The sequence below is a fragment of the Cibotium barometz genome, chromosome 59 (assembly GCF_041138505.1).
Source record: "Cibotium barometz isolate CiBa-2024 chromosome 59, ASM4113850v1, whole genome shotgun sequence".
NCBI classification, from domain to species: domain Eukaryota; kingdom Viridiplantae; phylum Streptophyta; class Polypodiopsida; order Cyatheales; family Cibotiaceae; genus Cibotium; species Cibotium barometz.
The window spans coordinates 2,899,039-2,916,187 of NC_141104.1; the positions used below are offsets into that span (position 1 = coordinate 2,899,039).

Consider the following 17,149-nt stretch of genomic DNA (forward strand, 5'->3'; position numbering starts at 1 on the left):
GGATTATGTAATGCTCTTGCCACTTTTCAATGCATCATGATAGCGACTTACTAAGAATTCTTATGGTAATGGACTCGATGATTTTTACATTTGAGGTACTCTTAAGGATATGCCCATGTACCCAATAAGTTACATCGTGTTTAATAGGAATACTGAGGTGGGGATATCCTTAGAAAATGAGAAACCTAAAAAATTAACAAAAAAGGGACATTTTCATACTGACAAAACTTTTATGCAGTCTGGTTTCAAGAAAAGGGCTCACGTAGCCGACAAGAGTGTCAGAAATACTTTTATGAAGGCTTTAAGTAAAGGGCTCATTTAAGTAAAGGGCTCATGCGATCGGTGCTACCCCGGGGAGGGCTGCAAGTTTTGCCTACATAAGGCGTCTCTGCGGGGAGTGAAGCGGGAACTACTTTTGCTGCTAAATATCATTTCCATCCACCCACACAATGTCTCCCGCTGCCGCCACTCCAGCTGCTCACACAGGAGGCGTGAAAGCAATGTTAGATGCCGGCGTGACGGAGGTTCCCGAATCCTACGTGAGGCCTGCGGACGAGCGCCCGGCCTTCGACAGAGTCCATGACAATAACGATCTGGAGATCCCTGTTGTGGACGTATCCGAGGCAGAGAAGCCCGAGAGGTGGGCGGACGTCGTCGACCAGATTGGTCGAGCGTCCGAGGAGTGGGGATTCTTTCAGGTAATGAGCTGATCAAGTAGCTTGCCGCCCAACGTCGACTGCTCATTGTTTTTCTTCTTCTTGTTAGGTGGTCAATCATGGGATAGATGCAGAAAAGATTTTAAAGGCAGTCCGCCGCTTCTACGAACTCCCCACGGCGGCGAAAAGCCAGTTGCCCTTCAGCGATGCCCACAGCGGTGTCACCTTTGCAACGGGCACGGGCGCCACGCGCGACTGGAAGGACGCGCTCGTCATCAGGCGGCGGCCAGGCGTCTGCGACGGCTTCCCCATCGCACCGGAGGTCATGAGGTAGTTCCTGCGCTCTATGATCCTAGCTATGCTGTCGAGGCCCTAATCATTACATGACGTGCACCTGCAGAGAGGAGGTCCTCGAGTACCAGGTCGGGCTCGACAAGCTCGCCGCACTTCTCTACCAGGCCATCTTCGAGAGCCTCGGACTGAGCAAGGAGCACGTGCGAAGCGGAGAGCTGCCCGGGCTGGAGCGCCTTGTACTGGTGTGCAACTTCTACCCTCCGTGTCCCGACCCTAGCGTTGTGTTCGGACAGAGCGCCCACTCCGACCTCAACAGCCTCACGCTCCTCCTCCCTGACGCCGTCCCCGGACTCCAAGTCCGCAAGGGGGACTCCTGGGTGGCAGTCAAACCCATCCCCAACGCATTCGTCATCAACATAGGTGACCAGATCGAGGTACCACCTCCTCCTCTCTCAGCTCGAACACATAATTAGAAAGCCTACTCGCATGTAACAAGGGTTCTTCGCCCTCTTCTGTGCGTGCAGATCATGACCAACGCTAAGTACAAAAGTGTAGAGCACAGAGTCGTCGTTAACAAAGACAAGCCCAGAATCTCTCTAGCCGGTCTGTTCGGTCCTTGCGAGGACGTGACAGTGAGCCCTCTCCCTGCGCTCTGCAGTGAAGATAATCCACCCTTCTTTAGAGAGGTTGTGTTCAACGACTATCTGTTGAACTACTATGTCAAAGGGCTCCCGCTCTATAAGACCACCTTGAACTACGCTGGCGGCAACTACCCCGAGAAACCTTCGGTCTCCTAATCTGCTGCCCATACAATGCATGATTTTCTAGTGCATAATCTGACTGAATCTGAAAAGTGTGTGTTGGCGTTTTCTTTTTCCCGTCTCTAAGTAATATGTAACCGTTCCCATAAATAACCGTTTCTAAGTAATATGTAACCGTCTCTAAGTAATATGTAACCGTTCCCATAAATAAAGTTCTCACTCACGATTTGATCTTGTGACTTTACTTCTATGTTAAGAAGTGAAAACAACTAATTGAGAAAACCATTAACAGCAATTAAAAATCACATTCATACAAAAGCCAAGAAACAGATTATCATATTGAATAATGGCATTGATAAAAAACTCCAGAAAAAGCAACATCGTACTTGAGAGAGAGAGAGAGAGAGAGAGAGAGAGAGGAGAAGGAGAGAGAGAAACATTGTTTTTGTGTGCAATGAGGAGAGAGAGAGAGAGAGAGAGAGAACGACCTAGGGTAAGTCACAAAGAGGATGTAGTCAGTCGTTTTTATTTATTTTGTTGAAGTTACTAGTTAAGCTACCTTGGTATATGCATCCGAATAAACATTGCTACATACGTCAAAATGAACATTCCAGCATTTATTGTGACATATGTTTTGACACTTATTTGAACGATGTTTCCCACAATTTTATAGCGATGTTTTTTTCGATGCGCATATAGATGATCATAAATTTTACAAGCAATTCGTTCTTCGTTGAAAAAAACGCCAGTATTTGCTTGTCTTGTTACTTGTAGAAGTGAATGCCTACCAAAAAACTCCCATATACCCTATGGTATTAAAGCCCCATGTTCCTACGCCCATACCTAGCATGGTATGTCTGGCACGATCAAGAAAGGGTTTCTTCTACTACTACCATGTCAAAATAAAATACAAGTTGATTCTAGAAATTCACAAAAATAAACCCAAAAAACACCCAAAATAATGGTGAAAAATAACGCTGAGATTAAGGCATGAATCCTTTACCTCAATTCCATGTACAAAAAAAAAAAAACAAACTCAGGTTTATCCCATGCTGAATCGAGGTAGGAGTCCCTTGTATGTTTAGCCTTTGTGTAGGAGTTTGGTTTATAAAAGAGAGTGTGCTTTTGTGTGTTTAAAAAAGATAGCTCACTACTTTTAACTAAAACAAGTCGCTTAACTTTAGGTGTCTTATTTATGGATGTAAAGCTTCAAAAAAAAAGGCTCTTTTTAGCTTCAAAAGCACACAATTAGGCTTAAAAAAACACCCAATCAAGGGCTCGGGAAAAGATAGGTTCAGCTTAACCTAGAACTTGTTCAATTTCTAGAAAATCCTTCTCGAATTGAGGGAAGAAGGAAAAACACCTCCTCAAAAATTTTAAGATTTAGTTATATTTAGATTTAAGTATAAAGGAAAAGCTTGTTCAAGATCACAATTCCCTCTTCAATTTCTCAAACCGGGAGGTCGACACACATGCACACACACACACACACAGACCTCACTCTATCTTTGGCGGTGGTGATCAGAAAGAGACTCACATCATGAAATTCTTCACACGTGATTTTGCTGCATTCTCATCTCACCAAAAAAGGGTGCTCTGGATTGTGCTTTTTTCCCACACATATGGCATCTCTTTACCCTACGTGCTTAACTTCCTCTTCCCAACAGCATTCTGTAGGCCTTGTACCACCTTCTAGGCCGTCCTTGTACCTAGTGCTCTACCATAGCCTCGTTCAGTGCTCACCAAAAACCCAGAAATAGTGACAATGAAACTGCAAATATTTGGAGTTCACTTGTAAAAATTACATTTGTAATTTTTCAAAAACGACATAATTTGAGTGCTAAAGTGAATCTCTTACAAGAGTAGGTAAGTTCAAGGTTTTTCATAGCACTAAATTGAACTGCAAAGGTTTTACATGGTATGATATTTTTAAAAGAGGGTTTTCTAAGGTTTTGGGAGGTCGATGTCTCTACTGCAGCAACATGTGCTGCGGCCCTTCGTCTATTCTGTAATCCGGTCATCACTACGTTTAGAGGGACCATATGGATGAAGCTATCTCTTACACTCAGTAAGTTAATGTTGGTGGTAGGATTAGCTTCACAAACTTTTCCCATTGTGCATACTCTCAATGAGATGACGACATACAATTCTTATACATGTGGTCAATTCCACACCTGATGCATAGTTGGGTTAGGATGGAAGCACTTTATGGGATTACTTGCCAGCCCTTTTTTAATCGGACACTCACCTACACGATGAGGTCCCAGACAATGATAACATTGCATGGGTGGTTGTTTAGCCATAGTGTTCTTGTCCCATCTAGTCAACCTCCTTCACATAGTGGCTTGAAATCTAGGAGGGTGGAGCGTTCGATTCAAGAAGCTCAAAGGTGGATTTTTCAACAACTTCCCCCTCATCACCTTCTTCAAAAAAAATTGTCAAGGTTAGATGATAGAAATTTTAAAGGTTGACAGGGGTGATTCAAGGTTGTAGGGTTGAGGTGGAAGTACAGGGGGTGGTAAGGGCATTTTTGGTACCCTAAGGATTCCTATCTCGGCCACTTTCTAGCTTGGTGGAGAAGCGTTATAAAGTGCAGGTGCTGGCAAGGCCATCGGTTGCTTGGGGTTTGCTACACGGCTTGAGGCACAGCTGGGGCTTGAGCAACTCTTTGCTGATAGCAATTTGCAATTTCATGACTACCCCATCTTTGGCAATATGTGTAGTAGAGGGTAGGATGAGGTCTAAGATGTGGACACTCCGTGCTAGTATGGTTAGCTCGACAAATCGAGCACCACACTTCCCTCTTGGGATTGTTAATCCCATTTGGATTAACACCATGATCCTCAATTGAGGACATTAATAAGTGTCATGTAAAGGCACTATAAAGGTTGTACATTATGAGACATTGGCCACCCAAGGCCTAGTTAGTAAGTTTTGGGTGCCCAAGTGTGAATAAGGAACAATTGTATATAAGGTATTTTCTCATAACGAAAGGAGACAATCCCCTTTGTGCTATTGAGAGCTCTTCCTTTGTACTTGTGAGAGAGTGAGGAGTGAGAGCATTATAGCATTGTGTCTCCCTCATGCTTGTGTGCTTATGCTTGTATGAGAGTGAGAGAGAGTGTGATTGGCCTATGTGATGTTGTGAGCAACTCCATCGGTGACAGTGTGGAGGTTGAGCTTAGAGTTTGGAGCATACATGTGAGCTTGGAGGGTTTAAGTGACACAAGATCGAAGCATTTTTGGCGCCGCTGTCGGGGAAACACCTTTGTTTCTTCCATACTCTTTGAGTTTCAGCTCCCGTTGCATAGTATTCATTGTTGCCTTTGCATTTTGGTAATGCATTGTGTGGAAAATGGAAGGATAAGGTGTGTGTGGTTGAGAAAAAAATTATAGATTTGATGCTATGAATGTTGTGGAAAGTAGTTTAGGAAAGGATTCATTGGTTACTCTTGATAAGTTTGATGTTAGCACCACAAAAAAAAAAAAACACAAACGTGAAGAAGCAAGTTGTGTGTTGTTCTCTTCTTTTTTCAAAAATTCAAAAAAATAAAAAACATAAGGGACCATGAGCCACGAACTTGCATTTCATCGCGTAGCACTGGTAAAAATCACATTCATACAAAAGCCAAGAAAGAGATTATCATATTGAATAATGACATTGATAAAAAATTCAAGAAAAAGCAACATCATACTTGAAATAATTGGCGATGTTATTTTAATTCCTTTGGGCACACTATTTGTGTGTGTGTGTGTGTGTGTGTGTGTGTGTGTGTGTGTGAGAGAGAGAGAGAGAGAGAGAGAGAGTACGACCTAGGGTTAGTCACAAAGAGGATGTAGCCAGTTGTTTTTATTTATTTTGTTAAAGTTACTAGTTAAGCTACCTTGGTATATGCGTCCGAATAAACATTGCTACCATTAGGGCCAATTTGGATGAAAAAAGGGCTGTTTAGGGTTTCTCTATTCTTGATCTAAGGGTCAAGGAGGAGCCATGTGTCAAGAAGTATGGCATTTTTGTACACGTGTCAAGATCTCCTTCACTTACTTTTGGAACATTTTGCACTATTTTAGCCATAACTTTTACATATGAACTCCAAATTTAGCGCTCAAATGGTCCACAAGTGGCGCTTGATGAGCTCTATCCAATGAGTACCCATGTTGAATAGTTTTGGTAAGATCTTCATGGTCTTTTTTAAGTTGCCCCTTTTTAGATCCTTAGACAGCCCTGTTCTTGTCCAAATTGGCCCTAATGATACGTCAAAATGAACATTGGAAACGATTCATTTCCAACATTTATTGTGACATATGTTTTGACGCTTATTTGGACGATGTTTCCCACGATTTTATACCGACGTTTTTTTTGACACAAATATAGATGATCGTGAATTTTACAAGCAATTCTTCTTCGTTGAAAAATTGTCAATATTTGCTTGTCTTGTAGTAGTGAATGCCTACCAAAACTCCCATATACCCTATGGTATTAAAGCCCCATGCTCCTATGCCCATACCTAACATGGTATGTCTGCCACGATCAAGAAAGCGTTTCTTCTACTACTACCATGTCAAAATAAAATACATGTTGATTCTAGAATTTCACAAAAATAAACCCAAAAAACCCCCAAAATATTGGTGAAAAATAAGACTGAGATTAAGGCACGCATCCTTTACCTCAATTCCATGTATAAAAAAAAAACAAACTCAGGTTTATCCCATGCTGAATCGAGGTAGGAGTCCCTTGTATGTTTAGCCTTTGTGTAGGAGTTTGGTTTATAAAAGAGAGTGTGCTTTTGTGTGTTTAAAAAAGATAGCTCACTACTTTTAACTAAAACAAGTTGCTTAACTTTGGGTGCCTTATATATGGATGTAAAGCTTCAAAAAAAAACAAAACAAAGGCTCTTTTTAGCTCCAAAAGCACACAATTGGGCTTAAAAAAACCCAATCGAGGGCTTGGAAAAAGATAGGTTCAGCTTAACCTAGAACTTATTCGATTTCTAGAAAATCCTTCTCGAATTGAGGGAAGAAGGAAAAAAACCTCCTCAAAAATTTCAAGATTTATTATATTTAGATTTAAGTATAAAGAAAAAGCTTGTTCAAGATTACAATTCCCTCTTCAATTTCTCAAACCGTGAGGCCCTGACACACACGCACACACACACACAGAGCCCTCACTATCTTTGGCGGTGATCAGATAGAGACTCACATCGTGAAATTCTTCACACGTGCTTTTGCTGCATTCTGATCTCACCAAAAAAGGGTGCTCTAGAGTGTGCTTTTTTCCCACACGTATGGCATCTCTCTACCCTACATGCCCAACTTCCTCTTCCCAACAGCATTCTATAAGCCTTTTTGTACCACCTTCTAGGCTGTCCTTGTACCTAGTGCTCTACCATAGCCTCGTTCAGTGTTCACCAACAACCCAGAAATAGTGACAATGAAACTGCAAATATTTGGAGTTCACTTGTAAAAATTACATTTGTAATTTTTCAAAAACGACATAATTTGCATCCTAAAGTGAATCTCTTACAAGAGTAGGTAAGTTCAAGGTTTTTCATAGCACTAAATTGAACTGCAAAGGTTTTACATGGTATGATATTTTTAAAAGAGGGTTTTCTAAGGTTCTGGGAGGTCGATGTCTCTATCGTAGCAACATGAGCTGCGGCCCTTCGTCTGTTCTGTAATCCCGTCATCACTACGTTTAGAGGGACCATATGGATGAAGCTATCTCTTACACTCAGGAAGTTAATGTTGGTGGTGGGATTAGCTTCACAAACTTTTCCCATTGTGCATACTCTCAACGAGACGATGACATACAATTCTTATACATGTGTTCAATTCCACAGCTGATGCATAGTTGGGTTAGGGTGGAAGCACTTTATGGGAGTACTTGCCAGCCCTTTTTTGATCGAACACTCACCTACTCGATAAAGGTCCCACACAATGATAGCATTGCGTGGGTGGTTATTTAGCCATAGTGTTCATGTCCCATCTGGTCAACCTCCTTCACATAGTGGCTTATTTAAAATCTAGGAGGGTGGACTGTTCGATTCAAGAAGCTCAAAGGTGTTTTTTTCAACAACTTCCCCCTCATCACCTTCTTCAAAACAATTTGTCAAGGTTAGATGATGGAAATTTTAAAGGTTAACAGGGGTGATTCTAGGTAGTAGGGTTGATGTGGAAGTACAGGGGGTGGTAAGGGCATTTTTGGTACCCTAAGGATTCCTCTCTCGGCCACTTCCTAGCTTGGTGGAGAAGCATTATAAAGTGCAGGTGCTGCCAAGGCCATCGATTGCTTGGGGTTTGTTGTAGGGCTTGAGGCACGGCTCGGGCTTGAGCAACTCTTTGCTGATAGCAATTTGCAATTTCATGACTACCCAATCTTTGGCAATATGTGCAGTAGAGGGTAGGATGAGGTCTGAGATGTGGACACCCCGTGTTAGTATGGTTAGCTCGACAAATCGAGCACCACACTTCCCTCTTGGGATTGTTAATCCCATAACACCATGATCCTCAATTGAGGACATTAATAAGTGTCATGTAAAGGCACTATAAAGGTTGTACATTATGAGACATTGGCCACCCAAGGCCTAGTTAGTAAGTTTTGGGCGCCCAAGTGTGAATAAGGGCCAATTGTATATAAGATATTTTCTCATAATGAAAGGAGACAATCCCCTTTTTGTGCTATTGAGAGCTCTTCCTTTGTACTTGTGAGAGAGAGTGAGGAGTGAGAGCATTCTAGCATTGTTTCTCGCTCATGCTTGTTTTTTAATCCTTGTATGAGAGAGTGAGAGAGAGTGTGATTGGCCTATGTGATGGTGTGAGCAACTCCAGGGTGACAGTGTGGAGGTGGAGCTTGGAGTTTGGAGCATATACATATGAGATTGGAGTCTTCAAGAGACACGAGCTCAAAGCATTGGTAAGTACCCCATGACATTTGTGTTTCATTGCTCATCCATTAGGTGAATGTGTAGAGTTCCCTCTCAGAGGTGTGGTTTAGCATAACATTTTTGGCACCAGGGCAACACCTTTGTTTCTTCCATACTCTTTGAGTTTCAGCTCCCATTGCATAGTATTCATTGTTACCTTTGCATTTTGGTAATGCATTGTGTGGAAAATGGAAGGATAAGGTGTGTGTGGTTGAGAAGAAAATTATAGATTTGATGCTGTGAATGTTATGGAAAGTAGTTTAGGAAAGGATTCATTGGTTACTCTTGATAAGTTTGATGTTAGCACCACAAAAAAAAAACACCAACGTGAAGAAGCAAGTTGTGTGTTGTTCTCTTCTTTTTTCAAAAACTCAAAAAAATAAAAAACATAAGGGACCATTGATTGAGCCAGGAACTTGCATTTCATCCCCTGGCATTGGCACAATCTAATTTTCATCAATTGGATAATTACTATGCACCCAAGACTACAAATTGCCGATGCGAAAAACTTCAAGTGAATGTGTAGGAAGTTGTTCATGACGTGAACCATTTTCTTGCAATTGCACATCGTGAGTCGCTCACAAAATCAGCGTCGGGATTTTTGCCAGAAATTACGGGATTACATTCCAAAAATAGAAACCCGTATCCTGACACCTCTGACACAATTAAGTTCACCAAAAATTGGATCACGTGAAAGTGCAGTAGACTTTCACGACGTGAACCATTTTCGAAGTAGTTCATGGTGTGAAACACTTTCAAAGTAGTTCATGGCGTGGAACACTTTTTGTTTCACGACGTGAACTCAATCCTGCTGTTTCACAAGAAGACCAAAACCAACGAATTGACAAAACTAAGGCTGTGAGGGTCTGATAAAGAAGGAACTTAATCTTAAGGAGAAAGACTGGATCACATGAAAGTGCAGTAGACTTTCACGACATGAACCATTTTTGAAGTAGTTCATGGCGTGAAACACTTTTCACGACGTGAACTAAGTCCTGCTATTTCACGTCGTGAAACACTTTTTGTTTCACGACGTGAACCATTTGTTTTGCAGTTTCATGAGTGACGTGAACCATCTTTTCACGACGTGAACTAAGTCCTGCTATTTCATGACTCCTACATAGAGCAATAAAACTAGGAATTGAATCAGTTTGGGTTGGATACTATCTTATCAAATCATACATACATGCACTTAAGATCTGGAAAACTCATCGGAGATGATCTAATGCCTGACGATAATGCATCAAATCATCCAAGAACTTCTTATCAAAGAAGTGTGGGATTGGGAAAGTCAAGCACACACTTAAGTGTCTTGAGAAACCTGACCACCGCAAAAACCAGTAGTGAGGAATCCATGGACGAAGGGCTGAGATACACTGGGTTTGGGGAAGGTGACAAACCACACTCTCCAACCAAGTCCAGTGGGATCATTGATAAAGCTCGGGGATTTTTTAGTCTCCAAACCAGTCATGATGAAGAAGGGCAATCTGCAGGCATGGGTCCGTCAACTAGCGCTGAACTTAGTCCAAGACAAGAAGGGCCATTCCAGACGTTGAATTCTAGGCTTTCAAATACTGGCACCCCTCAAATTAGATGAGATATGGAAAGTGCAGTTAGGATAGGTCAAATATTATTTCCCACCATCGAGAAAATGGAATTGGACTTCCAACGAAGTGAGGTGGAACGACAACTCTGAGAATTGAGCTTAAGAAAAAAAGAGCTTGATACTTGTAGGACAAGAACTGAGAGAAAGGAGACAGATAATGATAACCATCTCCAATCACGAGGAAAGGAATCTGAAATTGCTACAGGTAGAGGCGATGGGGATATTCCGAACCTGAAACCCATGAATGAGGAATCCATAATGGAGAAAGGGGTTACAACCAAAGAAAAAGAGGGTAACATACCCAACTTGGCTGTAGAAGTTGAGGACTGGCTCTATACCAAACAAGAAGGACATAGAGCTAATGGCAAGAAAGACTTGTGTGTCTAGGCTCGCTGAATCTCCCGCTCCCCCCTGCTCGCGCTTCTATCTGCACACCCCCGCCCTCGTGCCTTCCCCCCTGCCCTCGGGTTTGCGTCACCCCCCCTCCGCCTGGTTTCCCTGCACTGAAGCACCCCCTCCCCTGCACTTCGCCTTCGCACCCCCCTCCCGTTGCTCTTCGCCTACGCGCCCACCCCCTCCTCTTCAGCGCCTCCCCCCCCTTCGCCAGCTCTTGCTCCCCCATTTCCCCCTCTTTTTTTTCGTGTTCCCGCCCTCCCTAGGGTTCTGTTTTTCGCCGCCTCTCCCCCCCTCCCCTTGTTTCTGGTTTTCTCCGCCCCCAGGGTTTTTTTTTAACCTTTCGCCTCCCCCTCCTTCGTGTGCAGCTCGGTTCTTGCAGGTTCTCTGTATCCGCTCTGCCTTCGACATAGTTTCAGACTGATGGAGGTTCCTCCCGCCCCACCTCAGAGGGACTCATCTGCAGTCCCCTCGCCCGCCCCTGAGGACACCCCCATCAGGTTTTCTCTTTCGCCGGAAGAGGAAGGGAGCCTCGCCGCAGAGTTTTTAGAGCTCATTCCTACACTACTCTTAGATATACCATCACCTACTTTCATGATAATTGAAAGATCCCTGCCCCCTCCACGCAACGAATTCTGGGGTGCTAGCAGTGGAAGTAGCACTTCTTACGCAGGGCAGAGCCTCTCACTCGGGGCCTCGCCCACCCACCACAAATATCCGGACAAGAGACTAATCCCTCGGTCCTTCCAAAAACCTGGAAAAACTTTCCTTGCCCACTAGAAAGCATGGGCGATTCCTCTAGGAAAAATTTATTCTAACGTAGTCAAGAGCCTTAACTAACCAAACTGATCCGGCCGAACCTGTAAGTCACATGGTCAGATCAAGGAAGAGACTTGCACTTGGATCATAGAGACCAATGCCTTTTTCCTCATTAAGAGGCACAACCATTGATCCTTTTCCATAGAACAATGACTATCTGGGATTTACTTCATCTATCGTACCATAACAGAATTGAGTCTCATTTTAGGGATCCATCAATCCAACCTAACCCCATCCAGTCCCATGGGTTAGCCAATTGCCCAACCACTGTAGTGATAGGATACATTTAGAAATTTGGTTATGTTTTGCCCCGGGTACTAGGAAAAAGATTTCTCTAGCCCCCTAGTCGACGTTTCAAGAAAACTTCAAGATAGTCACACCACTTACACACCCAATATGAAATTGCCTATTTCATAGATTCAGCTATCTTTAAAATAATATTTTAAAGAAACCATAGTATCACTAATCATAATCCTCGAAAATATCTAACTTGAATTCTAATTTCTAAATCGGTGTACCTATGGCATCATTGGCAACTAGAACGCTCACCACCTGTTCACTCAGGGGCCTTTTCAATTATTCCTAGCCTCTAATTTGACAAGCATAGAAATTACTTTTAGATTAGAGAATTTCTTTATGAGAAGCTTCAGTTGAATCTAGAATAGGTCATAGGAATGACCGTTCTTTGGGGGAGAGAGAGACATGCTTAAAAATACATTTAATTTAAGCATGAATGAAAATTTATGTGTTTTATCATTACAATTTCATTAAAGAACTTCAATTGTATTCAAAAGCCATTCAATTGAATGCTTCTCAAGCTTGAGAGGGGTTGAGAAGAGAGAAACATTTGGAGATTATAGAAAAAAAGACCATAAACCACAATTTACCTCCTAGATTGCTTAATTCTTTGATCAAAGTAGAGGCCCCCAACCAATCAATTGGTTTGGTATGTTATTGAAGTCTCCAAGGAAGATTGAAGATAGAGAGAAGCTCCAATCCCTTCAATTTGTAGAGGATTTTTAGAGGATAATAGATAATATCATTATTTCAGTATAATACTGGCATGGTATAATTCTCATATTTTTTTACAAAGGGCTAAGGATCTATTTATAGGTGAGGGAGGCCTCTAACCAAGTCCAACTAGTTTCTAGAATTTTCCAGGTTTAGTTTGACTGAATTTGGACAAGATTTGACTCCCTTTTGATTTGGTTTGATCCAAGAGAGAGGAGAGATAAAAATATCACAATATTTTTGAGTTTAAAACTCCACCACACATGTGAAATAGGCGCCTCCTTGAAGAGATCCCTTCTCCTTAACAAGGTGTCAAAATTGAATCATTATACCCAAAATATCTCTTTTTTTTTAGTAATATTCATAGTTTTTTACTAATAAACCTTGTCCTTAGTCAACTCTTCATCTTATGTGAGTATTTACTCATTTTTGGGAGTTTTTTTTTAATTTTTCAATTTTTCTCCTCCCTACATTTGGATTAATCTTATTGGTCCATAGGAATCTTAATTGGATCATAATCTAAAATTTTTGAAAATCTGGATCCTTAGGCTAAGGTCCTTTTTACCTATTTTCAATTAATTCCAATTGCACATTGAAAAGTTCTTTTTGAATTTCTGTTTCAGGGGAAACCATTTTAGACACTAGGAAGATTTTTATATCCAAAAATATCTTAATTTTGGACTACCTCCCTCCTCTAGATATTTTCTCACTCTAGGTCAAAAATAGGGTAAAACAAAATCTTTCTTTTATTTCAAAGAGGGGAATAATTACAAGATCAGAAGAGGGGAATAATTATTTCAAAGAGGGGAATAATTACAAGATCAGAAGGGGAGGTTCTTACACATGTACACCTTAAAAGTTGGAGGGAGGAATCTTACATCTTACCCCACTTAAAAAACGCGAGATGTCCTCTCGTAGGTGGAGTATGCTCTCTTTCATCTTCTTCTTCATCCAGTAACTTTAAAATCTAATGTTCAGATTCTGAAATTTGAAAATCTGCAAAATAATCTGATTCTCTGAAATCTATTTTTCAGATTCTGCAACTTGAAAATCTGCAATCTCTTTCTGAAAATCTGAAATCAAAAAATCTCCTAAAATGGCAAATCCATCTGTCTTTTGAAAATTCAGATTTTTGAAAATCTGATCACATAATACTCCTGTTAATCTGATCTGAGAGACCACTCCCAACATGATGTCAAATTGAAGTTTCTGAATTTTTGCATAAGTCAAAATTCTTGAAATCTAAAGAATTTTGTTTTTTGAAATCTGATTGTATATCCCTGATATTCTGAATTGGAATAACACTCCCAAAACCTGAAACTGAATTTTTTGATCATTCTTTAAAATCAGATTAAAAATCTCAACAATCTGATTCAATCCTGTCTTTGCAAAAACTTTATTGATAGAATTTTGATTTGATTAAAACTGGAAAACATGATTTCCAAATAGTTTGAAGCTCTGCCCTCTTGACAGGAAAAATTGACCTGCATTTGAGTGAGTTTTTCTTCAAATATGCAACTTGTACTGTCTTCTGATCATTGTTTCCATGAAACACAAACTGAATAAACACTTCTCTTCTATTAACTTGGATTTTGGATTCATAAACTTCATTGTGATCATAGAAAGACTGATCTCTTTGCAGTTGTAAATTCCCCCGACTTTGTTGAGAACCCCTAACTGCTTCTCTTTCAATATGATTCAATTTCTTCCATATCTGATCCATTATGAGTATTTTATTGTGGTGGTAGTGTTAGATGTGAGTGTAGGGCCATCTTGGGACTCTATTTGGCTTCTTTGGCTCTCTAGATCCTCAATTATGCCTCTAGGCTCCATCCTTTCCATCCCATCTCCATCACAAACATGCTTATTATGCAAGTAAACATCATCTTTTTGGGATTTATTGCTATGTTGCAATACATCACAAATTGCACAAGAAATGCAAACTCTAATACACCATGACATCATTCTCATCACTTTTTTTGATGGATAATCTTTAACTACTCTATGAGCTAGCTCTAATGTTGGGCTAGGGGTATCTTTTGGGTTTTGTTGGCTCTCTTGGCTCTCACCCATTTGTACTTCCTTCACTCCAATCACTGGCATCTCCATTTAGTAGCTAAACGATTCATCATCATCACTTGATTCACCCTCAAATTCATCCTCATATTTCTCCCTCAATTCCTCACATGCTTTCTCCAACTTTTTCACCCTCTTCTTGCTAGAACAAGATCTACATCTTCTACCCTCATGATCCCTATGATACTCATATGCATCTTCCAACACTCCTTCAAATACATCTAGCTTCTCTCTAGCTCTCTTCATCTTCTCACATGATGATGCTTTATGAAAATGCTTGATGATTTTGTGAAATTTTGTGCATAGATCAATCATGCAAAACTTCTTGCAATCATCTCCCATGCAACACTCCTCACAAATGTATGGACACTCCTTCGTGCAATGCTCATGCTTCAAACAAATAGAGCACTTCTTCTTCTTCTTTTGACCCATATTTGAAGTTAGAAATTAGATAGCTATGTGAGCTCTCATATTCAATGCACCACACCAAATAGAGCCCATATGTATGCTTGGAATGGAGAGCTGCGGTGCTATACCGAGATCCACCCCACTCATGACAAATAGGTGCTCAAACATTGCTAAAAACTTTCTAAAATCAGAATTCGAGGTGTTTATTATGCAAAATCTGAATGATGACTTACTTGGAACACGTCAACCTCCAATGTGAAGTAGCACTTTGAATGAGGAATTCCACCAAGGATATGCAGATTCTGATTCTGCTGCACCTACAGATTGTGATTCTGCTGCACTTGCAGATTTTGATTCTGCTCCACCTACAGGTTTTGAGTAGTTTGCTGCAAGATCAGAGCAGTCTGCAGATTCAAAGCAGTCTGCTTTCTGCAAGATCAGAGTAATTATTCAGTATCTGACTTCCAAGAACCATAACTGATTATGTCAATCTGATTTTTTCTCCTGAATCTGATTTCGCCTCTGAATCTGTCATATCCTCCCAGGACTCAAGACATTCAAACTCGCAGGATCATCAGTGTGTAAATGCATCAAAAAGGTTCTGTACAAGGCATTAACAAACAATACATCACTCAACACCATTCAGAGCATAGACTCTGATTTATCACGATAGCATAATGATTGCACAAACATCAAGAAAGACATGATAAACACTAAGCAAAGACATAGCAGATCTTCTCCTTCATTCATTAGCGATCAGAATCAACGTTTTTTCCTAGATACCACTGTTAGGGTAATAACTACTCAGTTCAGATCCCAAAAGGTACATCCACACGTAACTAACCCCCAAGCCCTTTGACTAAGGTCTAAGAATTACATAAAAAAGCCCTAACAACGCTCTAGGTGGAGCTAAAGTCTTCAACAAGAAGATAGATTTAAAAAGTGAAAATCACCAAATTCATATTAAAGAGGAAGATGTATCTAAGACTTCTTTTTGTACTCGTTTTGGTTATCTCATGATGAGTACTTATTAGTAATTCCATTTGGGCTTACTAACACACCGGCCACATTTGTGATGTCTTTAAACCATTCATGGGTAAATTTGTGGTGGATTTTATTGATGATATTTTAGTTTATAGTAATTCTTTATTAGAACATGAATCACACTTGTTTACTATATTTGAAAAGCTTAGGGAAAATGTGTTGTATTCCAATAAACAAAACACTTTCTTATGTCAAGAGGAAGTTTAATATTTGGGGCACATTATATCAGCTCTAGGCATTAAGATGGATCCAAAGAAAGTAGCAGTAATCTTGGCTTGGCTTGTTTCACATGACATTACTATGCTTAGATCTTTCTTAGGACTATCTAGTTTTTATAGAAAGTTTATTATTTTTTATTCTAAAATAGTAGCACCATTGACTAACTTGTTGCAAGTTACCATTGCTTATGTCTAGACCGATATTCATCAACAACAAAGTTTTGATAAATTAAAGTAGGCAACTACACCTGTGTTGAAGATCGTGGATGTGTCATTACCTTTTGTCGTTGAGACAAATGCTAGTAGCATTGCCATAGGAGCTGTGTTGAGTAAAGAAGGCCAACCAGTAGCTTTTGAGAGTAAGAAAATCAGTAGTTCACAATGCAAGTGACCCACACATGAGCTTGAGTTGTATGCAGTTATATATGCATTGAAGGTGTGGAGGCATCACTTATATGGAGGTGATGTGTCATTACCTTTTGTCGTTGAGACAGATGCTAGTAGCATTGCCATAGGAGCTATGTTGAGAGCAAAGAAGGCCAACCAATAGCTTTTGAGAGTAAGCAAATCAGTAGTTCACAATGCAAGTGACCCACACATGAGCTTGAGTCGTATGCAGTTATATATGCATTGAAGGTGTGGAGGTGAGCTTAAGGTATACACAGATCATGATACACTAAAGTATTTTTGTAACCATCTGGATTTAAGAGGCCATTAACAAGATGGGCTGACTTTATGTAAGAGTTTCTCATGGAAATCTTGTATCAACATGAAAAAGAGAATGTTGCTGATGCATTGTCTTATATAATGTATCAGATGAGTTTCTGTACAGTTGAGAATGAGATCGTTTATAGAATACGTGAAGCTCAAAAGACAAATCTGCATGTTTAATCATTATGGAATAAGGCTAGCCAAGTAGATGAGGAATCAAACCAGTTTG

The 17,149-nt window shown here is 40.6% G+C and overlaps 1 protein-coding gene across 1 annotated transcript; it reads left to right on the top strand.

Annotated features, from left to right (window-relative positions):
* The first annotated feature begins 378 nt into the window (after window positions 1-378).
* On the top strand, window positions 379-1,939 carry LOC147605382 (1-aminocyclopropane-1-carboxylate oxidase homolog 11-like). The gene is made up of 4 exons (XM_086793530.1): window positions 379-698; window positions 766-986; window positions 1,057-1,384; window positions 1,475-1,939. Exons 1-4 carry the CDS (start codon window positions 450-452, stop codon window positions 1,745-1,747), a joined length of 1,071 nt encoding a protein of 356 aa, XP_086649656.1. The 5' UTR covers window positions 379-449; the 3' UTR covers window positions 1,748-1,939.
* The last annotated feature ends 15,210 nt before the right edge of the window (window positions 1,940-17,149 follow it).